At 36.4% G+C, this 19,974-nt stretch overlaps 3 protein-coding genes and 1 long non-coding RNA gene across 15 annotated transcripts; 3 read left to right on the forward strand and 1 right to left on the reverse strand.

The window, feature by feature from the left end:
• The first annotated feature begins 460 nt into the window (after nucleotides 1-460).
• On the forward strand, nucleotides 461-1,137 carry LOC130712152 (uncharacterized). The gene is made up of 2 exons (XM_057561991.1): nucleotides 461-716; nucleotides 793-1,137. Exons 1-2 carry the CDS (start codon nucleotides 576-578, stop codon nucleotides 1,135-1,137), a joined length of 486 nt encoding a protein of 161 aa, XP_057417974.1. The 5' UTR covers nucleotides 461-575.
• A 251-nt stretch (nucleotides 1,138-1,388) lies between these two features.
• LOC130715730 (uncharacterized) lies at nucleotides 1,389-2,678 on the forward strand. Its single transcript, XR_009011752.1, has 2 exons — nucleotides 1,389-2,142; nucleotides 2,447-2,678. It is a non-coding gene; the product is annotated as an uncharacterized LOC130715730 (long non-coding RNA).
• Nucleotides 2,679-7,159: 4,481 nt separating this feature from the next.
• On the reverse strand, nucleotides 7,160-10,702 carry LOC130711238 (serine/arginine-rich splicing factor SC35). 11 transcript variants are annotated; one of them, XR_009010618.1, is made up of 11 exons: nucleotides 10,518-10,702; nucleotides 10,331-10,409; nucleotides 10,146-10,225; nucleotides 9,992-10,058; nucleotides 9,664-9,735; nucleotides 8,918-9,136; nucleotides 8,606-8,822; nucleotides 8,370-8,508; nucleotides 7,920-8,123; nucleotides 7,660-7,748; nucleotides 7,160-7,543 (listed from the first exon to the last, which is right to left on the reverse strand). XR_009010618.1 is itself a non-coding variant. In XM_057560770.1 (8 exons), exons 1-8 carry the CDS (start codon nucleotides 10,591-10,593, stop codon nucleotides 8,503-8,505), a joined length of 816 nt encoding a protein of 271 aa, XP_057416753.1. In that variant the 5' UTR covers nucleotides 10,594-10,702; the 3' UTR covers nucleotides 8,230-8,502. The 11 variants fall into 11 exon arrangements, 1 of the variants encoding a protein (XP_057416753.1); XR_009010616.1 differs by having other exon boundaries at nucleotides 7,160-7,548; XR_009010617.1 differs by having other exon boundaries at nucleotides 7,160-7,567.
• Nucleotides 10,703-13,372: 2,670 nt separating this feature from the next.
• Nucleotides 13,373-19,522, forward strand: LOC130714883 (potassium transporter 7-like). 2 transcript variants are annotated; one of them, XM_057564855.1, is made up of 10 exons: nucleotides 13,373-13,869; nucleotides 14,196-14,424; nucleotides 14,543-14,791; nucleotides 14,984-15,034; nucleotides 15,399-15,659; nucleotides 16,497-16,549; nucleotides 16,696-16,810; nucleotides 16,900-17,154; nucleotides 17,722-18,244; nucleotides 18,582-19,522. In XM_057564855.1, the coding sequence occupies exons 1-10, from the start codon at nucleotides 13,588-13,590 to the stop codon at nucleotides 19,114-19,116; spliced, it is 2,553 nt and encodes an 850-aa protein (XP_057420838.1). In that variant the 5' UTR covers nucleotides 13,373-13,587; the 3' UTR covers nucleotides 19,117-19,522. The 2 variants fall into 2 exon arrangements, with proteins under 2 accessions (XP_057420838.1, XP_057420839.1); XM_057564856.1 differs by lacking the exon at nucleotides 13,373-13,869 and adding an exon at nucleotides 13,979-14,005.
• Nucleotides 19,523-19,974: the final 452 nt, after the last annotated feature.

A 19,974-nucleotide genomic window follows, 5' to 3' on the forward strand; every position in this document is an offset into this window, starting at 1 on the left:
CTTTATCCCATTACCCAGAACACGAAGAACAATATCGGTTAATCATTAACCGATTCTTATATTGATATCGGTATATCATTTACCGATTGGTAATCTGGCAGTTTGATCACCTTTTCACCATTACTCCTCCCTCCACCAACCCCTCCACCATTACTCCTCCCTCCAACAACCCCCCACCAGCCCCCCATAACTCGCCCAAACTACCTTATTCTACCATTACTCCACTCCTCCCTCACATTTCACCTTCCCACCACCACCACCATCTCCACATTTCCACCACCACCACCACCAACACCACCACCACCAAGGGAAAGCTTTTAACTTCTGGTAAGTGGTGTTTGCTTTGGTACTTTATTTATAGTTAGTTTAAGTAGTTAGTTGTTAGTTTAAGTAGTTAGTTGTTAGTTTAAGTAGTTAGTTTAGTTAGTTAAGTTGGTAATTTAGGCTGCTGAATCGTGAATCGAATCGGTAAATGAATTGCCGTTAATGTATCGGATTATGATTTACCGTTATTATACCGGAATTTGATTTGCCGTTATAGGGTCGGTTATTGATTTACCGTTTTTGTTCCAGGGATGACAGAGTCCTTTTTCTTTGGTGAATCACAATTGATACATGCTGCTGGATTGGAAAATGATAATCCAGAGGAGCAACCATCACTAGCTGAACCTCCGATTATATCTATAGATGTCTCTCATTTGTATCATACTGATCAGGTACTCATTGCACAAATTTTTGCATGCTTTGTTTATGCCTTGTTTTATGCCTTATGCCTTGTTTATCCTGAAACAGCGTTTCCCTTTGAAAGATGATCTTATGAAATGGGTTCGCGACATTTCTATGGCAAATAATTTTGTTTTGGTGACAACAAAGTCTGATAGTGGTGCGAAGGGAAGAAAAGAATATGTCATTCTGGGGTGTGAGAAGCATGGTGCGTATATTCCCTACAGAGAACCGGATCTTGTTGAAGGAACGTCAACACAAAAGACAGGTTGTCCTTTTAGGCTAAAAGGACGACGTACGAAAGATGATAAAGGTTGGTGGTTGAAGGTGATGGACGGTAGACAGATGGGGATGGAGACGGAGCTGAAGCCTCTACCGCCTGAGTGGCTGCAATATGGTCGCCGCGCCTGGTAGAAGCATGCAAGCGCTCGTGTCGATCCGCTGGATCCTCACTAGTAGAAGCATGTCGTGACCTCTTCCTCCCGCCCTTCATTCTCGCTATCTGTGCAAAACAAACAAATTTAACAATACTTGTCATAATAAGTAAAGCATTTTCACATATGAGCATATCATTTGAGTCATTTTTTAACTTAATCAGGAAATTTCCAATCAATCGTTTAGCAACTAACCATAGGAAAAGGAAAATATAGAGAATTAGTTGTTAGTTTGCATGTGAATGTGATTAAATTAAATTTCTAGCTGTGTTAAGGTCAAGCAACCATCATCACAAGCAAACAAAAACAATAAACAACTTTCCTAATTACAACACATGAAGCATATGATTTGAGCGCTTAATCTTTTCCAATAAACAATAAACAACTTTCCTAATCACAACACATCAAATCTATCTTGATCTTTTCCAATTCTCAACAAATCAGCAAAGTAATCCTGGAAGCTAAATACATGCCATGGTTAAATATTGGAAATAAATTTTGGAAGTCTGCACTGTCATACTGTCATATCGGAAAATCATTTTCCATTACCATATCGGAAAATCATTTTCCATTATCATATCGGAAATTGATTTTTCCATTACCGTTTTTAATCAACTGGTTTTCTGGTAATTTCGCCCCCCAAGGTGGGGCGGGGGGCCTAATGGGTGGGGTGTTAAACCCAAATCCCGTTTATTAGCAATCTTTCTTCTTCTGAATTGGCCTCAGCCCCTTCTGCTCATACTGTTGTCGTGCGTTACAGGCTGTGGTTCAGCGCCGCGACGAACCCATTCGAATTAGGTGTCTCTTTCTGCGCCTCTTTGTGAAATTTCTAGGTTTTTCAATTTTCAACAAGACGATCAGAGCCTTTGAATTCAAGTTCTCTAGAAATAGCTGATGTGAGGATGCAGAGTCTTGGCTGCAAGACGATGTTCGTGTTCGACCACGGAGCCTCCTATGACAGCATTCAGAATTGGACAGCCCACAGGTTAGGTCGCAACCCAATTCATAACCTTCATTCAAGGTTTTTAATTTTTCATCCTCTTATATTTTCTGTACAGAATATAGAGTTCCCTATTTTTTCACTGTCCTGGACTTCATGACCCTCTAGCTCTTGCACTTGAACTCTCTCTTCTGTCCTTGATTCATGATTCGTTTTCGTTCTTCGCCCAACTTCTTTGGCTGCCTATGCACTAAAACTTAAGACGTTGAAGGAAACTGCTTATACTATTTCAGATCTTTTTTTTATACTGGACAATTGTTGAGAATTATCTTACTTATTATGTTTATAGGTTGTAAGGGCAAAGAAGGAGGACACAAGAACTGTATATGCATTGAAAATCATGTACAAAAATATTATTACCAAAGAGAACAAAAGAGCTCATGTGAAGTTGGAACACGTAGTGAAGTTGGAATGTATGTACATCTACTGAACGTACTATGTACACATTGGAGGATGATTTTTTATCATGCACCAATGGAAAACCATAGAGGAACCTAAGGATTGTAATGAGGTATGCACAAGATTCTTTTTTGCAGTCTCTCCTTCAGTCATTAAGCTTTTATTGTGAATCTTTCTTCAACCTTTCCTTTTCATTTTGTTGCTGGTTGGAATGGTGGATGTTTGAGCAAATGGGTGGGTCCCTCTGTTAGAATCTATACTTTTTGTGTTTTTGGGGCTGGGTATGTTGGGTCTTAAATGGGGTTTTGTAGAAGGGTTCCAGTTTGATTTTGGAGCTTTTTTAACTTGAAGATCTTGAAGAATGACAGTGGAGGACTTGCCAGGATTCCTGTTATATTCTTTGGGCCACAATCAATTTTCTGTGGCTAAGAGGGTGAAGATGATGAACTTGCAGATAGATTATTCTTGGATGTTGCATTAGAATAAGTGAATTTCACTTCTTCTAAGGGAAAATTAGATAGGATAATGGAAGTGTTGCTGGCAGTACCAGCTCAAAGACCCTAAAGAGTATCAAGATTGAGAATATGAGTGGGCTATCCCAGCCAATCACATATTTCAAGTCTCTGAAGTTGTCAGAAACCAGTGTGGAGAAAGATGTTACACAATGGATTTTGGATTACATGAGAGAAAAAGCACTAGAAATGGTAATTTTGATTGCTTGCACTGAAGCATTTGACAATAGTGGCAGTGGAGCAGTGAAGATGTGCAACGAAATGAGGGTACCCTTTCTCGGTAAGGTTCCTTTAGATTCAAAGCTTTGTAAGGCTGCTGAAGAAGTTAAGTCATGTTTTGGTGAAAAGGATTTGTCGTGAGTGCTCCTGCATTGAAGAATACTATAGAGAAGTTTATGAAAACTAATCGGTTGTCCATGTCCTTAGGTAATGGAGTGTAGGTAAGTTTGTTTAGGGCGTTCTATGTAAATTGAAGTTTACTTTGGTCTATGAACCTCTTTACATAGAAAAATTGGATATTTTGTCTTAAGGCGTGTGAAATTAATTATATGTGGCTGAGACATTTAAGGACTAAATTGTATAGTTTTTTGGGGAGAAAATAAGGTGAACTCTATTTTGTTCCAATTATAAATGAAAATATAATAAAAATTTCTTTGTTTCAAATGGATAAAATAAAGAAATAAATTGTTGTAGTGTTAATATGACAAATTGTAATAGCGGACCAATGAGTCATGGAATTCGATACAAAATCATTCACATGGAATTTGAGTGATCCTTTCAAGTATATAGTGAAGGGACATAAGTTACAAAACTTAAGTGCCTTCAATAAAAAAAAATAGTTATTGAATGAGAATTCTTGAAGTTTCAATTGATGATTAATAATTATAATGAATTATGAATTATAGTTATAATAAGATCTGAATACGAATATATAACGCTCGCGTCTGTATTTTTATTGTAGTGGTAATGATAGAAAAATGAGAAATGCGAAAATGTTTGAAAATATTTAAAATTATAAGAGTAATATATGGAACTTGATTAAAAATTTAATTAATATTTTAAAAATAATAATAGAATGAATTAATATTTGAGGAAGAAAACATTAGAGATATAGATTTAAGATCTATATCAAATCCTCAAATTAAAATAAACACAACGATTTGAATTTAAAAAGATAACATATTTTGTTTCAAATGATTCAAATAAACAAATAAATTCTTTAAAACTGTTAGTATTTCTAGAAAGGCTTAAATATGTTTTTGGTTCTCTAAAATCGGGGTTCTTTGCTTTAGACCCTTCTAGAAGTAGATAATGATTTCATAAATCAATTGAGTGAAGCTTTGAAAGTGGATAATAAAGTGATATAAGTAACAAAAAATAAAGTTCCCCCAATAAATATATAACAGTTACAGGATGTAAGTCTTTTTTTTTGAAAGACAGAATGTAAGTCATTCAAATACATATAAATATAAAGAAGCTTGAGGGACATAAGTTACAAAAGTGAAGTTCCTTCAGTAAATATACACAGTTAAAAAATATAAACTCTTCACATTTCAATTATGATTAATAATTATAATATATTTTAGGTAATAATTATAATTGTTAAGGTCATAGTTAAAATTGATATATAAATAACATCCAAACATTTTTATGTTTATCGTAGTGGTAAGAATAAATGAGATATAAGAAAGTGTTTGATAAAAATTAAAATTATGATTAATACATGGACCGTGATTAAAAAGAATTTAAATTAATAATTTTAAAATAATAATAGCATAAGTTTTTAGTTTCTACGTAAATATTCAAAATAAATGTCAAAATAAGTTTTTGGTTCGTTTTAAAAATATTTTTTTTAATTTTTAATTTTTATTATTTAGTACTGAAATTTTATATTAAAATAAAAATCAAAATAAATTTAACTTAATTCATGTATACTTTAATTTTAATAAAAGGATAAAACTCACATTAAATTCATCATATCCATAACACCAAGTTTTTAAATCATGTAGTGACATGTTTTTAATTTTTCTCGAAATATAATAATTAAGTCTTAATAAATATCATTTTTTATTTAGAAATAAAGCTCATTTGTCATTGTTTCAATGACGAACTTGACAAAATGGAGATAAAGAACTTGACCTAAGTTTTTTCCTTAATAAATTATTGAATTATCATGGTTGGATTGTGAACAACAAAAATAAAGTTGTTTAATTTTCTAGACATAGACATTCTTTTTTTACAAAAAATGGCAGAATAGAGAGACAACACCTCCAGACTATATCAATAAGAGCGCCAATAACACGTTGAGGAGGCAAACATAGGCCCGCACCATGTAGGAGTAAAAGAGGATCTCCCCAAGCAAGGTTGTCCATCAACTAGGATTTTACTGGCCTTTGGGGATTCGAACCCTCGACCTATGTGGAGATGAGAGTTAAACTCGAAATATTTGAACAGTTGTGTCAACCCATGTTGAAAAAGCAAGTGAAACAGCTGTGTTCCGTGCTATAAAATCACGCTGATTGCTTTTAACACACCCATTTTTACTATTTACACACCCTGAACTCATATTTTTAGATTTTAATTTCAAAATAAATGAATATATGGTTAAATTAAGGGGGTGTGCAAAAAAAGATTTCCTAAAATTAGTTACCTTCATGTGTTATCACACTCAAACTACAGCGCAGTCGAAAGTTAGATGGGCAGCATTGTTCATTATGTCTTTATTTTATGGTCAGTTTGAAGAATTATATTTATTTTTAAACATGATTACAATCAACATTTTTATATAGCCCTTTCCAGCTAAAAATTCTGAGTTCATCCTTCAATTCGGAAAAGTTCCATTGAATCTTGGTGGATATGAAAGATTCTGAAACAAAAAGTGATGCCTCAAGTTGAAATATGTTGGTTTATATTTTTCAAAATTGACATTTTTACATTACCAATAATCATATGTAGCATTTCCGAGAGTTATAAATTCTACATGATTAAAAATGCTTATTTGCGATAATGATGATCACTCCTATAAAGCTCAGCCTTAGTAGAAGTGGGTAGCGGCATGGACGGTGTATCCGCCCTTCCATACTACTTTAAATGTAGTTTATAAAAAAAAAATTAGAATGTCATATCAGTTCTTTGGATTTTAATATATAATTCAAAATCTATATAAAAAGCTAAATAAAATAATGCAACATTTATATAAAAAAACACAGATAAATATAATTATTGCACTTTTACAAAAAATGTCAAACACATTCATTGCAGAAAAAAAAACTTTTAAATTTATGATTAAAAAAATATCTTTAAAAAAATAACACAATTTTAAAAACTCAAAAAAAAAGATGAATATCCCCGTGCGATGCACGGGTAAAAAATACTAGTTGTTTCAATAAAATTAATGATTTAGAGCCCGTGCATCGCACGGGTATAATCACTAGTGTTAGATCAATATTAGTTTTATAACAATTTTTCCCAAATAGCTCAATCTAAATTTTAACTAAAATGCGTGATTTCAAGGCTACAACAGGTCATAAAACTAAAACCCAAAAAAGAGAGTAATTGAACCCTAACATTGCCATTACCAAATCTACCCAGTACATTAAAATTTAAGTTAACACTTCTGGTGCAAAAAAATCACCCATTTCCCACACATTCATCATTCTCTTCTATCAAATCAGCAAAACATTCAAAAAAAAATCCAATATTGAACAAATATTGTTACCGAATATAACTGCTAAAATTTCATATAGCTCCCACACTATCTTTTAAAACCCAAAACTATAAATTCTGTAAAACAAGACACAGAAAGAGAACACAACCTATTCCTTATGCGCTAAGGGTGTCACAAACCTAAACAATCAAAAGAAATCACTAGACTCTCATGCCAAGTACACTGACAGAAAAACTAAGCTATATTTTGGTGTTCTTATGACAAAACCTAGAATGTACATTCCTGATAGATTAGGCTACAGTTCTGCAGGCATTAGCAGCAAGGATTCAATCGTTAACAAACAGCTGGACTTAAAACAAGAAATACCAATAATCCAGATGAATCATTTGATTCATCAGTCTTAAGGAAACTTCAAGAGACCACATCTCTAATGCACATAGGTTATTAATTAAGTTGCATAACAGTAACCACACCACAAATCGTGTCACAATGTTGAAGCAAAAATATATAAATCTTGTCATAAGAATAAATGTGTGAATAGCTAAAAGCCTAAAACTGAAACTAAAAAAACAATCACGAGCTTAAATAGTGAAAAGAATTGTCAGGCGGCTTTGAAATCAACAGAAAATCAGCACAGCTAGACAGCATCATCAGTACCAGCTGCTAATACCATTGCCAACCCGACCCAGCAAAAAGGGCAGCAACAGTCAGCTACAGTAATTTGCTAATTCTTCGAACTATTCACGAACACACGTATTTCATATAAAAGATGGACCAGCTATCACCTCACAGCTACAGTCAAGGAGCACTGTGCTACAACAAACATATCTCACTACATTAAGTAGCAGATGTTATAATCTTGAAAGATCAATGTCAAACAAGTATCCAGTATAATCCCTAAAAAAGTAACTAGAAAAGTTTTACCATTGTCACTTTCACGGAGATTCAAAATAACACCAGCAATTTAGGTTCATATTATCACCATCTGATTCAACATATGACAGGTCCCACTCCTATGATGCATCAGCTACACGTCAAAATACGTTCAACTTGTCCATCTCAGCATCACAAATCTCTTTCAGGACTATTTTTATACCAATCACGGTTACTAGATCAAAAGATCAGCATTCCCAGAGGTCATGAGGGATTTATGAAGAAATAAGAAAGTAAACAAAAAAGCTTACCAAAAATCAGATCAATCAGGAAAAAACCAAGTCAATTAATTGCCTTTCTAAGCAGCACACTGGTAAAAGAATCAGTCCTAAAACCAGCATACTCTTGCAACCAGGCATCAAATTCACGACCAATCATCAATGACATAGAAACAGCATCAACAGCAACAATGTCAACATGCGCCTATCAGGCCCCACCACATTTCCCGATCATAACTATAAAACCCAATAAGTTGTTCATCATAAATTAACTGAGCTTTAACTAGACCACAACCATCCTTCCTACTACATAACAAAATGGAGAAAAGTGCAGACACTAGAATAAAACTGAAATGGCAAAATTCCTCAGACTGAAAAGTTAATTTATCAACTACATGGTCCAATGATTACCAAATACTAAAATAGACGACATAATAGGTCCAAATATAAAAACATTCAAACACCAAGGAAGTCTGACCCTACCAAACTGCACTTAGATCATAAAACCGTCCAATGACTGATAAGACCATTCACATTGACCAAATGATCCAATACTAGCAAAACAGCAACAGGTACACTAGTCAAGGCGTCTCTGGAATTTTTCATTAAAAACAGTTTATTCCTGCAAGAGAAGAGAATTGACAAGTTACAAAAGGTAGAAGAGAGTGGAATTCTTACTACAAATCTGGCAACTTTTTAGCGAGACAAACATTACTTACATCACCATTTGACTTTCGAGGGGATGGGCTTCGCGAAGCAACAGGGCGGCCACGTGGTGAGACACTGCGAGGTGTAGGAGACCGTCCATCACGGCTACGATTATCAGGACTTTCACCCCGTGGACTTTTCCGGGGAGAAGTGCTCCTTTTAGGGGAAACACTCCTCTTAGGGGAAGGACTTCTTCGAGGACTAGGACTGCGGCGTGCAGGGGAGCGGCTGTGTAGGAATGAATGACAAGTTAAATAATAATTATGATGATCTTGTAAGTAAACAATCACAGTTGAAAGAGCTGGGTATCAATGAATGAGAACCTATCCACTGATCTGCTCCGGCTTCTACTAGGCTCATCATCATAACGCCCCCTTCCACGACCTTTGTAATCCAGACTGGCACTGCGGCTCCTGCTTCGGCGACGATAATCCCTGTCTCTCCCACGGTGCCTATCACCACGTTCATACTTATCATAACTTCTGCTGCGGCTTCTCCTCCTGTAATCCCTGTCTCTGCTGGATCTGTGATCATCACGATGCCTGCAAATATTCAGGCATTAATGAATACATAAGAATGGTGCCAATCATACTGATCTGTATCAACAGTCTATTTCAATCATACTGATGGTTGAGGAATAAGACATTAACCAAAGCAAGTCCAAAATTAGCATAAAAGAATAATTCTTTCGTCAAAAGTAACAACAGAGGAATCAGGTGACGTCAACTATAAACATGGTGCCACACAGAGGCTACCTAAATTAGTACTCTACAAATTCGTCGGGTTCAACAAGTTATGATGCTTAAATGAAAATAACATTAACATATAGTGCAGAATAGACAATACTAAACAGCTTGATGGAACAAAAATGAACACATTCAATGAAGAAATGAATTTTCCAAAGATCAAAGATAGTTTCAGCTATAAAATTTGTGTCCATCTGAAACATAGCGACAGAAATGAACAAATTGCGTGTAACTGATACATCACTGCCCAAGTTCTACTATTCGAAATTGGTGCTTTCAACTTCCAAAATTCTCCTGGGGCTACTAAAACAGCACATGCATACCTTCTCCTGGGGCTACGGCTCCTTGACCCCTGCTTAGCTCTTTCCTCTGATTCAATAATTCTACCTTTGTGACTGCAAATGCAAGAAACTAAAGTCAGCAACAGAGGGACGAGTGCATGAGAATAAAAAGGTTACAACACCACGAGAAAAATGAACAAAAAGAAGAATCCTTTGGTATCGAAAAATTCTATCCTAGAAGGCTATGCAATTATATCTTATCAAACAAAAATAAACAGAGAAATCAAAGTAAATGTTAAAAATTGAAAAGGAGCCAATATATAATATCAGAATCAAACATACAAATGGCACAAGACAAGAAACAACTTACATCCTCTCAGCATTAGGCCCATACTTAGCAAACTGAACAGTTATTTCACGACCATCAACCATTCTTCCTGAAAATTGAAGAATTTTACCAAAATTAATAATCAAAAATAAATCCTTATTCAAAATCTAAGACATGATGAGATGAAGAAGCATACCATCAAGCCTATCAACAGCCTTTGAAGCCTCATCAGCATACTTGTAACGCACAAACGCGAAACCCCTCGACTCCCCAGTCCTTCAAAAAATAAAAATCGAAACTTTCAATCAAATATTGAATAATATTGAATAATCAAATCGACCCATTAACGAAAAAAGCAAGGAAATCGAGAAAATACAGTACCTTCGATCTTTGGGGATGAAGATGTCGACAACTTTCCCATACTTATCGAAGAGAGGGAACAAGTCATCAGCAGTTGTGCCTACAAAATAAGAACCGAAATTAGGGTTAGGGTTAGGGTTAGGGTTAAGGAATCGCAATAGGAGAAATTGAATTGAAAATCGGAGAGAAAGAGGAAGAGAGAGCTTACGGAAGGTGATGTTGAGAACGAGGAGGGAGTAGGTGTCGGTGATGTCAGGGGGACCGGACCTTCCGAAGTGAGACATGGTTGCGGATTGCAGAGAGAGGGAGTGTGAGAATGGAGAATGAGAGAAGATAAAAAGAGATAGAGAGAGTGTGATTAGGGTTTGTGGCTGCAGAACCTTCTTGAATCTTTTTTTCTTCTTTCACCTTTACTTATATTTTTTGTTTATTTATTATTATAAACATTTTTTATTAGACAAATCAAACATGCGTGTGAAATACTAGTTTTTTTTTAATACAAACACACTTCACAAAAATGGAACATGTACCTAAGCATAGATTTCCAATGTAGCAGGCAAAACAACTCCCCTAAGAAATTTATTAAAAGTGGATTCAACTCATTAGGGATCAAAGACTATTGTTGGAGAGGAATCTGAAAACGTAAATGCAACGAAGCTAGTTCATCAGAACACAACAATTAGCCTCACTATGGTTATGTTGGAAGGAGACACGCCATGGACGAATAGAAATTGCAACAACCTCTCCCAACACAACTGACAAGTAAGAAGGCATAGCAGGGGCCTGCAACAGCCTAATAGCATCCAACGAATCACTCTCGCAAACAACATGTTGATAGCTCAAATCTCAAGCCAATATAAGACAACACTTGATTGCCAAAAGCTCAACAGGGAGAGCACAAGATCCAGTGGCGGAACCCAAAAAACCTCTCAACCAAGAGGCAGAAGCATTATGAAGCAGATCACCATGATCAATTTACTCTTGCTAAGTGTAGCTTAAAACAACCATTAGTGTTAAACTTTTCCTATGTATTTACTAAAGCAACCTACTTGAGTAATCAAAGCCAATATAGTAGAAGGAGACAAAAAAAATCATCACAATCCGCAATAGATGAGAATATATGTTGCAAAACACGCTCCACCGACCAAGGCGTATCGTCAAAGATGACCTTGTTGCGCCAGCGCCATAGCACCAGAGAATAATCCCAAAACGATGTTGATCCTTATGGTGGTTCGAAAAACTAACCCAATGTATTACTAATAAAAGACAACAACAAACAATCCAAAATGTATTACTTCAATCGTGCCCTTGATACTCTAAATTTAAGAGGAAGAACAAAGCCCAAATGCAGGTGGTGATGGTCACAGAGGGGGTTGTGCACGATGGTGACACCTGGTGGATGAAGGTCAAAGACGGTGGTGTAGTGGCCGAGAGTTGTGTCGCGCAGTGGTTGGTTGTCGTGGTTGCAGTTGAAGGTTCTAGTGGTGGTCGTGGGGATGTAGGAGGATGAAAGAAGATAGGAAAAGACTCACACTAAAAGAATAAAAAATCAACTTATCTTCGATAGCAAAACCACCATTTGCCAGTGAACAACCTTCCATGGAAAAGAATAAGCCTCCCCAATGGCGGTAAAACACCCAAAGAGGATCGAACGCTCCAAAGGGGGACAACTACGCACTATGTCTGTGTTTGCTACTCTCTCGCAGGGTTACGTTCTAGTTCTAGGCACTATGTGAAGAGAATTGGGAATATGGCTGCTGATTTCATGTCCAAATTTGCTCTCTCTTTCCCTAATAATGTATGGTTTCATCAAGGTTGTTGTGGTCTAGGAAAACTGTTGTTAGATGACTGCTTGTAACCTCACATTCCTATTTCTATTTAATGAAAGTGCTGCTTTAATGTCAACAAAAAAGAGTGTCGGTTGCAGTGGTAAAAAGTAACTATTTGAACCACTAATTTCAGAGTTCAATTCATAGAAGTCTTATTCTTGTGGAGACTTTTATCACTCACCGGACATGAATACATGTGGTAAAACCCAATGAGCGCTAATCGCACTGATAAAAAGTAACTATTTGGCCAACATGGGTTGAGATAACTGATTTTAGGTTTCAGATTTAGCTCTCACCTCCCAAAGATTGAGGGTTCGAATCCCCTTGAGGTCAGTTGGTGGGCAACCCTCCTCGGGGAGATCTCCCGGCGCTCCTTATAGGAGTGGGCCTTTACTAACCTCCCCAACATGTTACTAGCGCCCTATCCGGTAGTCTATAAATGTTTTCTCTTCGTTCTACCATTTTTTGTAGAAACAAAAAGTAACTATTTGAACTTGTAAGTCAAGAATTCTATTCCTAAAAACTTCATTCTTGGATAGAAATTTTGTCCTTACACTGAATACATGTGTTAAAAACTAAAATCATAGGGATTTATATTCCCCTTGAGTCTTTGACCCTTAGCAAATGAATTAGGCAGAGACTATTTGGACCATCCCTCTTTACTATCCACACCATCCCATTTTTTTATAATTCCAAAAATACCCCCCACAAAAATAAACAACTACCTTGATAGCGGACGTTACAGCTATTTTAATTGCGGTAGTTACCGCTACTAAGATAGCGGTAGTTACCGCTACTAAGATAGCGGAAGTTACCGCTACTAAAATAGCGGTAGCAATTAAACGTCCGCATTTTAAGTGGCGGAACGAACCAGAACCCACATATTCAACCCAGATTAACGTGAAAAACCCGTAAAAATCCTAAAATCTCACCTATTTTGAGCTTCTAATCTTCTCTTGATCTCACCCACTTATCTTCTACACTGATTTGGAGCTTCAAGGTGTGTGATATATTGATTTAGAAGATGAAATAGGGATGGGGAAGGTGAGAGTGGAAGAGGAAGAAGGAAGAAGAAGGTGAGATTGTGAGAGTATTTTTTTTTGACTGCTTTGTTTATTTTCTATGTGGGGGGTATTTTTGGAATTATAAAAAATGGGATGGTGTGGATAGTAAAGAGGGATGGTCCAAATAGTCTCTGCCAATGAATTATATTTATGACACGTGAAATTCCATGCCTGCCATTTGCTAAGGCACCACACCCCACACACACCAAAACTATAAAAAAAAAAAAATCTGAATGTGGTGCAGATTTCCCCCTCAACATTGCTGCCGTTGAATTCACCACCGTGCCGGAAAATCCAGTCACAACTCACCGTTGTTGTTGTCTCTGCACATCTTCTTCTTCTTCATCCAATCAATTTCCCATTCTCCGAATCCGAAGAATCTTCCATGCGAAGCCCTAGTAGTACCCATTTCACGAGTGAGGATGGGGATCCAGAGAGAGCATTGTCCGTCGACTCCACCGAATCCAGGTGGGTTTTCCAGGAGGACGACGACGGCGATCCCTCCGAGATTGAGGAATTCGATCCTTCTTATCTGCGTCACCAGTCCATGTTCGATTCCGAGGATGAGGATTACGGCGACCAGAAGCTCGTTCGGACTGGCCGCCGAGTCGATTCCTTCGATGTTGAAGCGCTTGAGGTTCCCGGTGTTATCAGAAATGACTATGAGGTGATTCTAGATCATGGGTATTTTTGCATGCTTTGAGTTGAGTTTGTTACATTGGGGTTTTTCATGGGTTGACATTGGTTCCTATGAATTTGTGATGTGAATTGTTTTGTTTTGTGCTATCAGAAATGACTATGAGGTGATTCTAGATCATGGGTTTTTTTGCATGCTTTGAGTTGAGTTGTTAAATTGGGTTTTTCATGGTTTGGCATTGGTTCCGATGAATCTGTGATGTAAATTGTTTTGTTTTGTGTTATAGTTGTTATAATGGTGTGAACTTTGTTGGCAGAGTACATAGATTTATGCTTTTTTATGGTGTCCTAATGCAGGATATAAGCGTTGGGAAGATGATACTTCTGGGTTTTCAAACTCTTGGTGTTGTTTTTGGTGATGTTGGAACTAGTCCTCTATATACTTTCAGTGTTATGTTTAGGAAGGCGCCTATTAATGGAAATGAAGACATTCTTGGAGCATTGTCTCTTGTGTTGTATACTTTAATATTGATTCCCTTGGTGAAGTATGTTCTTGTTGTTCTGTGGGCTAATGATGATGGTGAAGGTATGGTAAATTTAGTAAGATGAACGAGCCTATACTATCCTTTTATGCCCTCTCTTTCTCTTGTTTTCGCACTTAATGATCTGTGCTCAAATCTATAGTTGTTTTAAAATTACTGCAGGTGGTACGTTTGCATTGTACTCCTTGATTTGCCGAAATGCTAAGGTGAGTCTTCTTCCCAATCAGCTGCGGTCAGATGCTCGAATATCAGGTTTTAGGCTGAAAGTGCCGTCCGCTGAGCTTGAAAGGTCTTTAAAAATCAAGGAAAGACTAGAGACTTCACAGACTTTGAAGAAGATTCTACTATTATTAGTTCTTGCTGGTACTTCTATGGTGATAGCTAATGGGGTTGTTACACCAGCAATGTCAGGTTACAATATGCTATTTTGTTTTTTAATTTATAACTTCAGCAGTTTTTGTCATAATGTTTTTGGGTTGATGCTATTATCATAATTGTAAAGACATCTTGTTGCTTGTGTCCCGTCCAACTGTTGTTTTCAATAACTCTTCTTCTGTTTAGTTCCGCACATTAATTCTTACTTTACATGATTTTTCCTTGCAGTACTATCATCAGTTAATGGTTTGAAAGTTGGGGTAGATGCAATTCATCAAGGTATTGTGTTAACCAATTAATTAACACCCATGTCTGTAATGGTTATTAATACTTGCATTTGATGTTGTATGAGCACGTCTTGAGCTTAGACTTCTATCCTCCTTTCTTCTTTGAAATAGATTATAGTTGCTTTTCCTTTAATAATAATAGCTTTTGAGGCGGCCTTCTTTTGGTATGTAATGTCGTCCCAATTGTGCTTTGGTCTTATCATTTAGCAAGTTCAGTAATGTTTGGTGGAATGGTAGAACTAAAATAGATTTCCGTTTATGTTAATCCAATCTAAGTATGCAAAAGTTGGCTAAATATTATCACTTTTTTTGTTGTTGTTGGATTAATATTTTCTTATTTTTCCTTGATTATGCAGATCAGGTGGTGATGATTTCTGCTACTTGTCTTGTCATTTTGTTCACAGTACAAAAGTATGGAACAAGTAAAGTGGGGCTTGCTGTTGGACCTGCTTTGTTTATATGGTTTTGTTTTCTTGCGGGCATTGGCATATACAATCTTGTCAAATATGACAGCAGCGTTTTCAGGGCATTTAATCCTATTCACATCTATTATTATTTTGAAAGGAATTCAACTAAAGCATGGTATTCTCTTGGGGGATGTCTTCTGTGTGCAACTGGTAAACACATATATACAGGATTATTGATATAGATGCAATCATATATGTTCTATCTTACCATGTATATTTTATTTTATTGATGTGTCTGTTTTTATCTATTTATAAATTTATAAATACTTAAATGTGTTTTTGGTCCTAAAAGGATGACAATTTTTGAAATCAATCCTTATTTTAATTTTAGTCCCTATATTTGATAAATAAAGTGTATTTTTAGAACCATGTTATCAACCATTCTCACCGGTGCCTCCAGTGATATTCTTGGTACATGTCCATACCACCCTAACTGATTTTCTGTCACCTTCTCCTCGATAGGCGCCACACCCATATGTGCTCTCATACGATCATTGCGTATCTTGTCCTTTCTAGTGTGTCTACTTGTCCATCTTAATAATCTCATTTCTTCTACTCCAACTTTTTTCTCATGTCATGTTAAAGTCCAACATCCGCTACCAATGAGGATAGCAGGTCTTATAGCGGTTTGGTAAAACTTTCCTTTGAGTTCGGTAGGTACTTTGCGGTCACAAATAACTCCTGATGCTTTTATCCACTTTAACCTCCCTGCTTAAATTCTGTGTGTAAATCTTTCATCATTTTCAATTTCCCCATTGTACTTAAACTGTGTTACTTCAACAAGAAATATGACTAGTCATATTTCTTGTTGAAGTGGGATTTCCTTTGTCCTCCAACACACACCAATAAAAAAAATAGCTTGTTCTATCTCAGCGTCCCCCCTCCTCCCTACCAAAAAGAAAGTTATCTTGATAGTGAAATATGGTGGATATGCAAAACATAAACTCTTCAACTATTGATTAACATTGTTACTGGATCATGTTACAGGCTCTGAAGCCATGTTTGCAGATCTTTGCTACTTCCCTGTTCGAGCAGTTCAGGTAACAATTGGTTTCAATGTTATAGCTATCATGACTTCTGTTTTAATTTCTTTTGCTTCCTTTATCTTCTAATCAGTAAAGATATTGATGAACTTTTTATTTTTGAAAGGAATATATTGATGAAACTGATGGTGGTTTGTTTGCAGCTTACATTTGTATTTCTTGTTTTGCCATGCCTACTATTGGGTTATTTGGGTCAAGCTGCATACCTTATGGAAAACCATGCTGATGGTGGCCAAGCCTTTTTTTCTTCTGTTCCAAGTAGGTATTAGTATATATTTTCTTCAGTAATTGTTTTTGGTTCCTTGCACTTACCTGAATCTTTGCGTACTATTATTCTGTGTCTGCAGGTGGTGCATTTTGGCCGACTTTCCTCGTTGCTAACATTGCTGCCCTAATTGCAAGTCGGGCCATGACAACAGCTACATTTTCGTGCATAAAACAGTCAATTGCACTTGGTTGTTTCCCTCGTCTTAAAATAGTTCATACCTCTCGGAAATTTATGGGCCAGATCTATATCCCTGTCATTAACTGGTTTCTCTTGGCTGTTTCTCTGGTGTTAATCTGCTCTATTTCCAGCATTGATGAAATCGGAAATGCATATGGTAATGGTTTTGTTTCAATTTCTTTATTTTTATCTCTATAATAATTTTGCCAAATTTATCAGACACATACTCATATCACTTGTCAAATTGTAAAAGTGTAATGAATTTGTTGTATGGATATGGGTAGGGTTGGGTAACCATCTGCATAGTTTTATGAGTAATCACCCATACCCAGATTCAACCCCATATAATGGGTATGTACCCTACCCTTCTCATTATAGGCAATTTTATCACCCTATGTCCCTATCCCATTCCAAGTTTAGGACGCCACAAGCTTCAGCTATTGAGCAATACAGATCCAAACTCAAAACCACTTTGTCCTTGCTATTCAATCCTACCGGTTGAACTAATCCTCATTAGCAAAACATCAGTGTTAGGGAACAACTTCCACTTGAAGTTTAAAATTGGAAAATGAATAGATAAATTATAATTTGGTTTTGCAAGCTTAGACAAGGGAAGAGAGTGGAGCTTTCTGTTGTTGTTAGGCTCTGAACTTCATTGTTGTTTATTATATTATATAATATAAAAATGTATTTGTTTTCAGTTTGTTCTTTTGTCGTCTTTCAGGCATTGCTGAGCTGGGGGTGATGATGATGACCACTATTTTAGTAACTCTTGTTATGCTTCTTATATGGCAGATACACATCATCATAGTGCTGAGTTTCTTGGTAGTCTTCTTAGGATTGGAGTTGACTTTCTTTTCATCGGTTTTGGGGAGCGTGGCAGATGGAAGTTGGATTATATTGGTCTTTGCTGTAATAATGTTTTTTATAATGTTTGTATGGAATTACGGAAGCAAGCTCAAGTATGAAACTGAGGTCAAGCAAAAACTGTCTAATGATTTAATGCGAGAATTAGGCTGCAATCTTGGGACAATACGTGCTCCTGGGATTGGTTTGCTCTATAATGAGTTGGTCAAAGGAATTCCAGGAATATTTGGTCATTTTCTAACCACACTTCCAGCAATACACTCCATGATCATATTTGTGAGTATTAAGTATGTTCCAGTTTCTGTGGTGCCCCAGAGGGAAAGGTTCCTTTTTCGGCGAGTCTGCCAGAGAAGCTATCATATGTTTCGTTGTATTGCCAGGTAAAAAGTGCTGACTCTGGAAGAGCCGAATGGATTACGTACATATTACTTTTAGAAAAAATTGCTATGGCTTTAAATGAATATCTCAAGGGAATAGTTTAGTGAAATTTTGTATAGGGTAAATTTTCAAACATGAGTTGGTAAAAATATTTGTTTTCAGGAGTGGTTTAGGGTCAATAAATGGGTAACTCATCGGTGTCTCTTTTGACATAGTTATGTTTGCGTGGTTTTTAGTTCATGAAAAGGAAATATTTTTGTTAAGATAATACATATTATCCTTGTGATTAAAATTTCTTTTTATCTTGCAAGTCTGATCTGAACTTTCATATCTGAACAGGTATGGCTACAAAGATGTTCGCAAAGAAAATCACCAGACTTTTGAGCAGATGCTGATGGAGAGCCTAGAGAAGTTTATACGCCGTGAAGCTCAGGAGAGGTCACTAGAGAGTGATGGGAATGATGATACTGAGTCAGAGGATGAGTACTCTGGTTCTAGGGTTCTTATAGCTCCCAATGGGAGTGTTTACTCACTCGGGGTTCCTCTTCTTGCTGATTTTAATGATATAGGCAAATCCATTTTCGAAGCAAGCACATCAGAAGAAGTAAACAACACATCTCCTAAGCCCCCAGTGCTTGACGCTGAGCAAAGTCTTGAAAGAGAGTTATCTTTTATACGCATGGCCAAGGAGTCTGGATTGGTTTATCTTCTTGGTCATGGGGATATAAGGGCAAGAAAAGACTCCTGGTTTATCAAGAAGCTAATGATAAACTATTTTTATGCTTTTCTGAGGAAAAACTGCAGAAGGGGGATCACAAATTTAAGTGTACCCCATTCACATCTTATGCAGGTTGGTATGACTTACATGGTTTGACCATCAATTTTGCATTCCAATAAATCAAGTGCCTGGTAAGTCGGAATATTCACATATTTGAAGGTCTCCTCTTGGATCCTCACATTCTTTTCAGCTGGTTATCTGTAAATTTTTACAAGGTTACTAATGGTTGTGGGTTGGACTGTGGATATAAGGAATTGGAGTAGGCTGAGAACACAGAGAAACAGAGATATATGTAGAATTTTATTTAAAAAAAAAACCTGTACACCGACATTGTTGACGTGTCAAGTTTTGTACATCGAGTATATTTTTAGCATAGATTTTTGTAATTTACATCAACTGTCTGCCAATGTTATGTCATCTTCGAATTTGAATTTTAGAGATTGAAACCTTTTTTCCCGACAGCAGAGTTTGAAACTTAAATGAGATTACTTTGTCTATGGTATATTTCATTGTTGTCACTTTTGATTCATTATATTTGCTTTGAAGCATTCACTGACATTTGTTACTCTTTGGCAATTGAGAGGACTCAAGTCAAGCATTCCATTCCCTGTGGATTAATCAATAGCAGAAGCTGTAAAGTCGTAAATTAGGAATATTAGAGGCTGAACAGGTCACTTCGGGCGTGAACAAAACAAGTTTGGAATAGAGGATTTGATGTTTGTCTAGAGGATTTATCGATCCCACATGCATCCATTGCGATTTGGAATAGACTTTGGCAGAAAATGATTTCCTTGAAGACCGAAATTTACAGAAATTTTATCCAAACTTGGGTCCTTTAGACAAAAGGGTCAATCAAAATGTATAATTCATGAAGATGGTCGAATAATTCTTTTCCTATTTAAAAAAAAAAGAACTTTACGTTGAGAAGGACTAAAAAAACAAAACAAGAACAAG

The sequence above is a fragment of the Lotus japonicus genome, chromosome 4 (genome assembly GCF_012489685.1).
Source record: "Lotus japonicus ecotype B-129 chromosome 4, LjGifu_v1.2".
NCBI classification, from domain to species: domain Eukaryota; kingdom Viridiplantae; phylum Streptophyta; class Magnoliopsida; order Fabales; family Fabaceae; genus Lotus; species Lotus japonicus.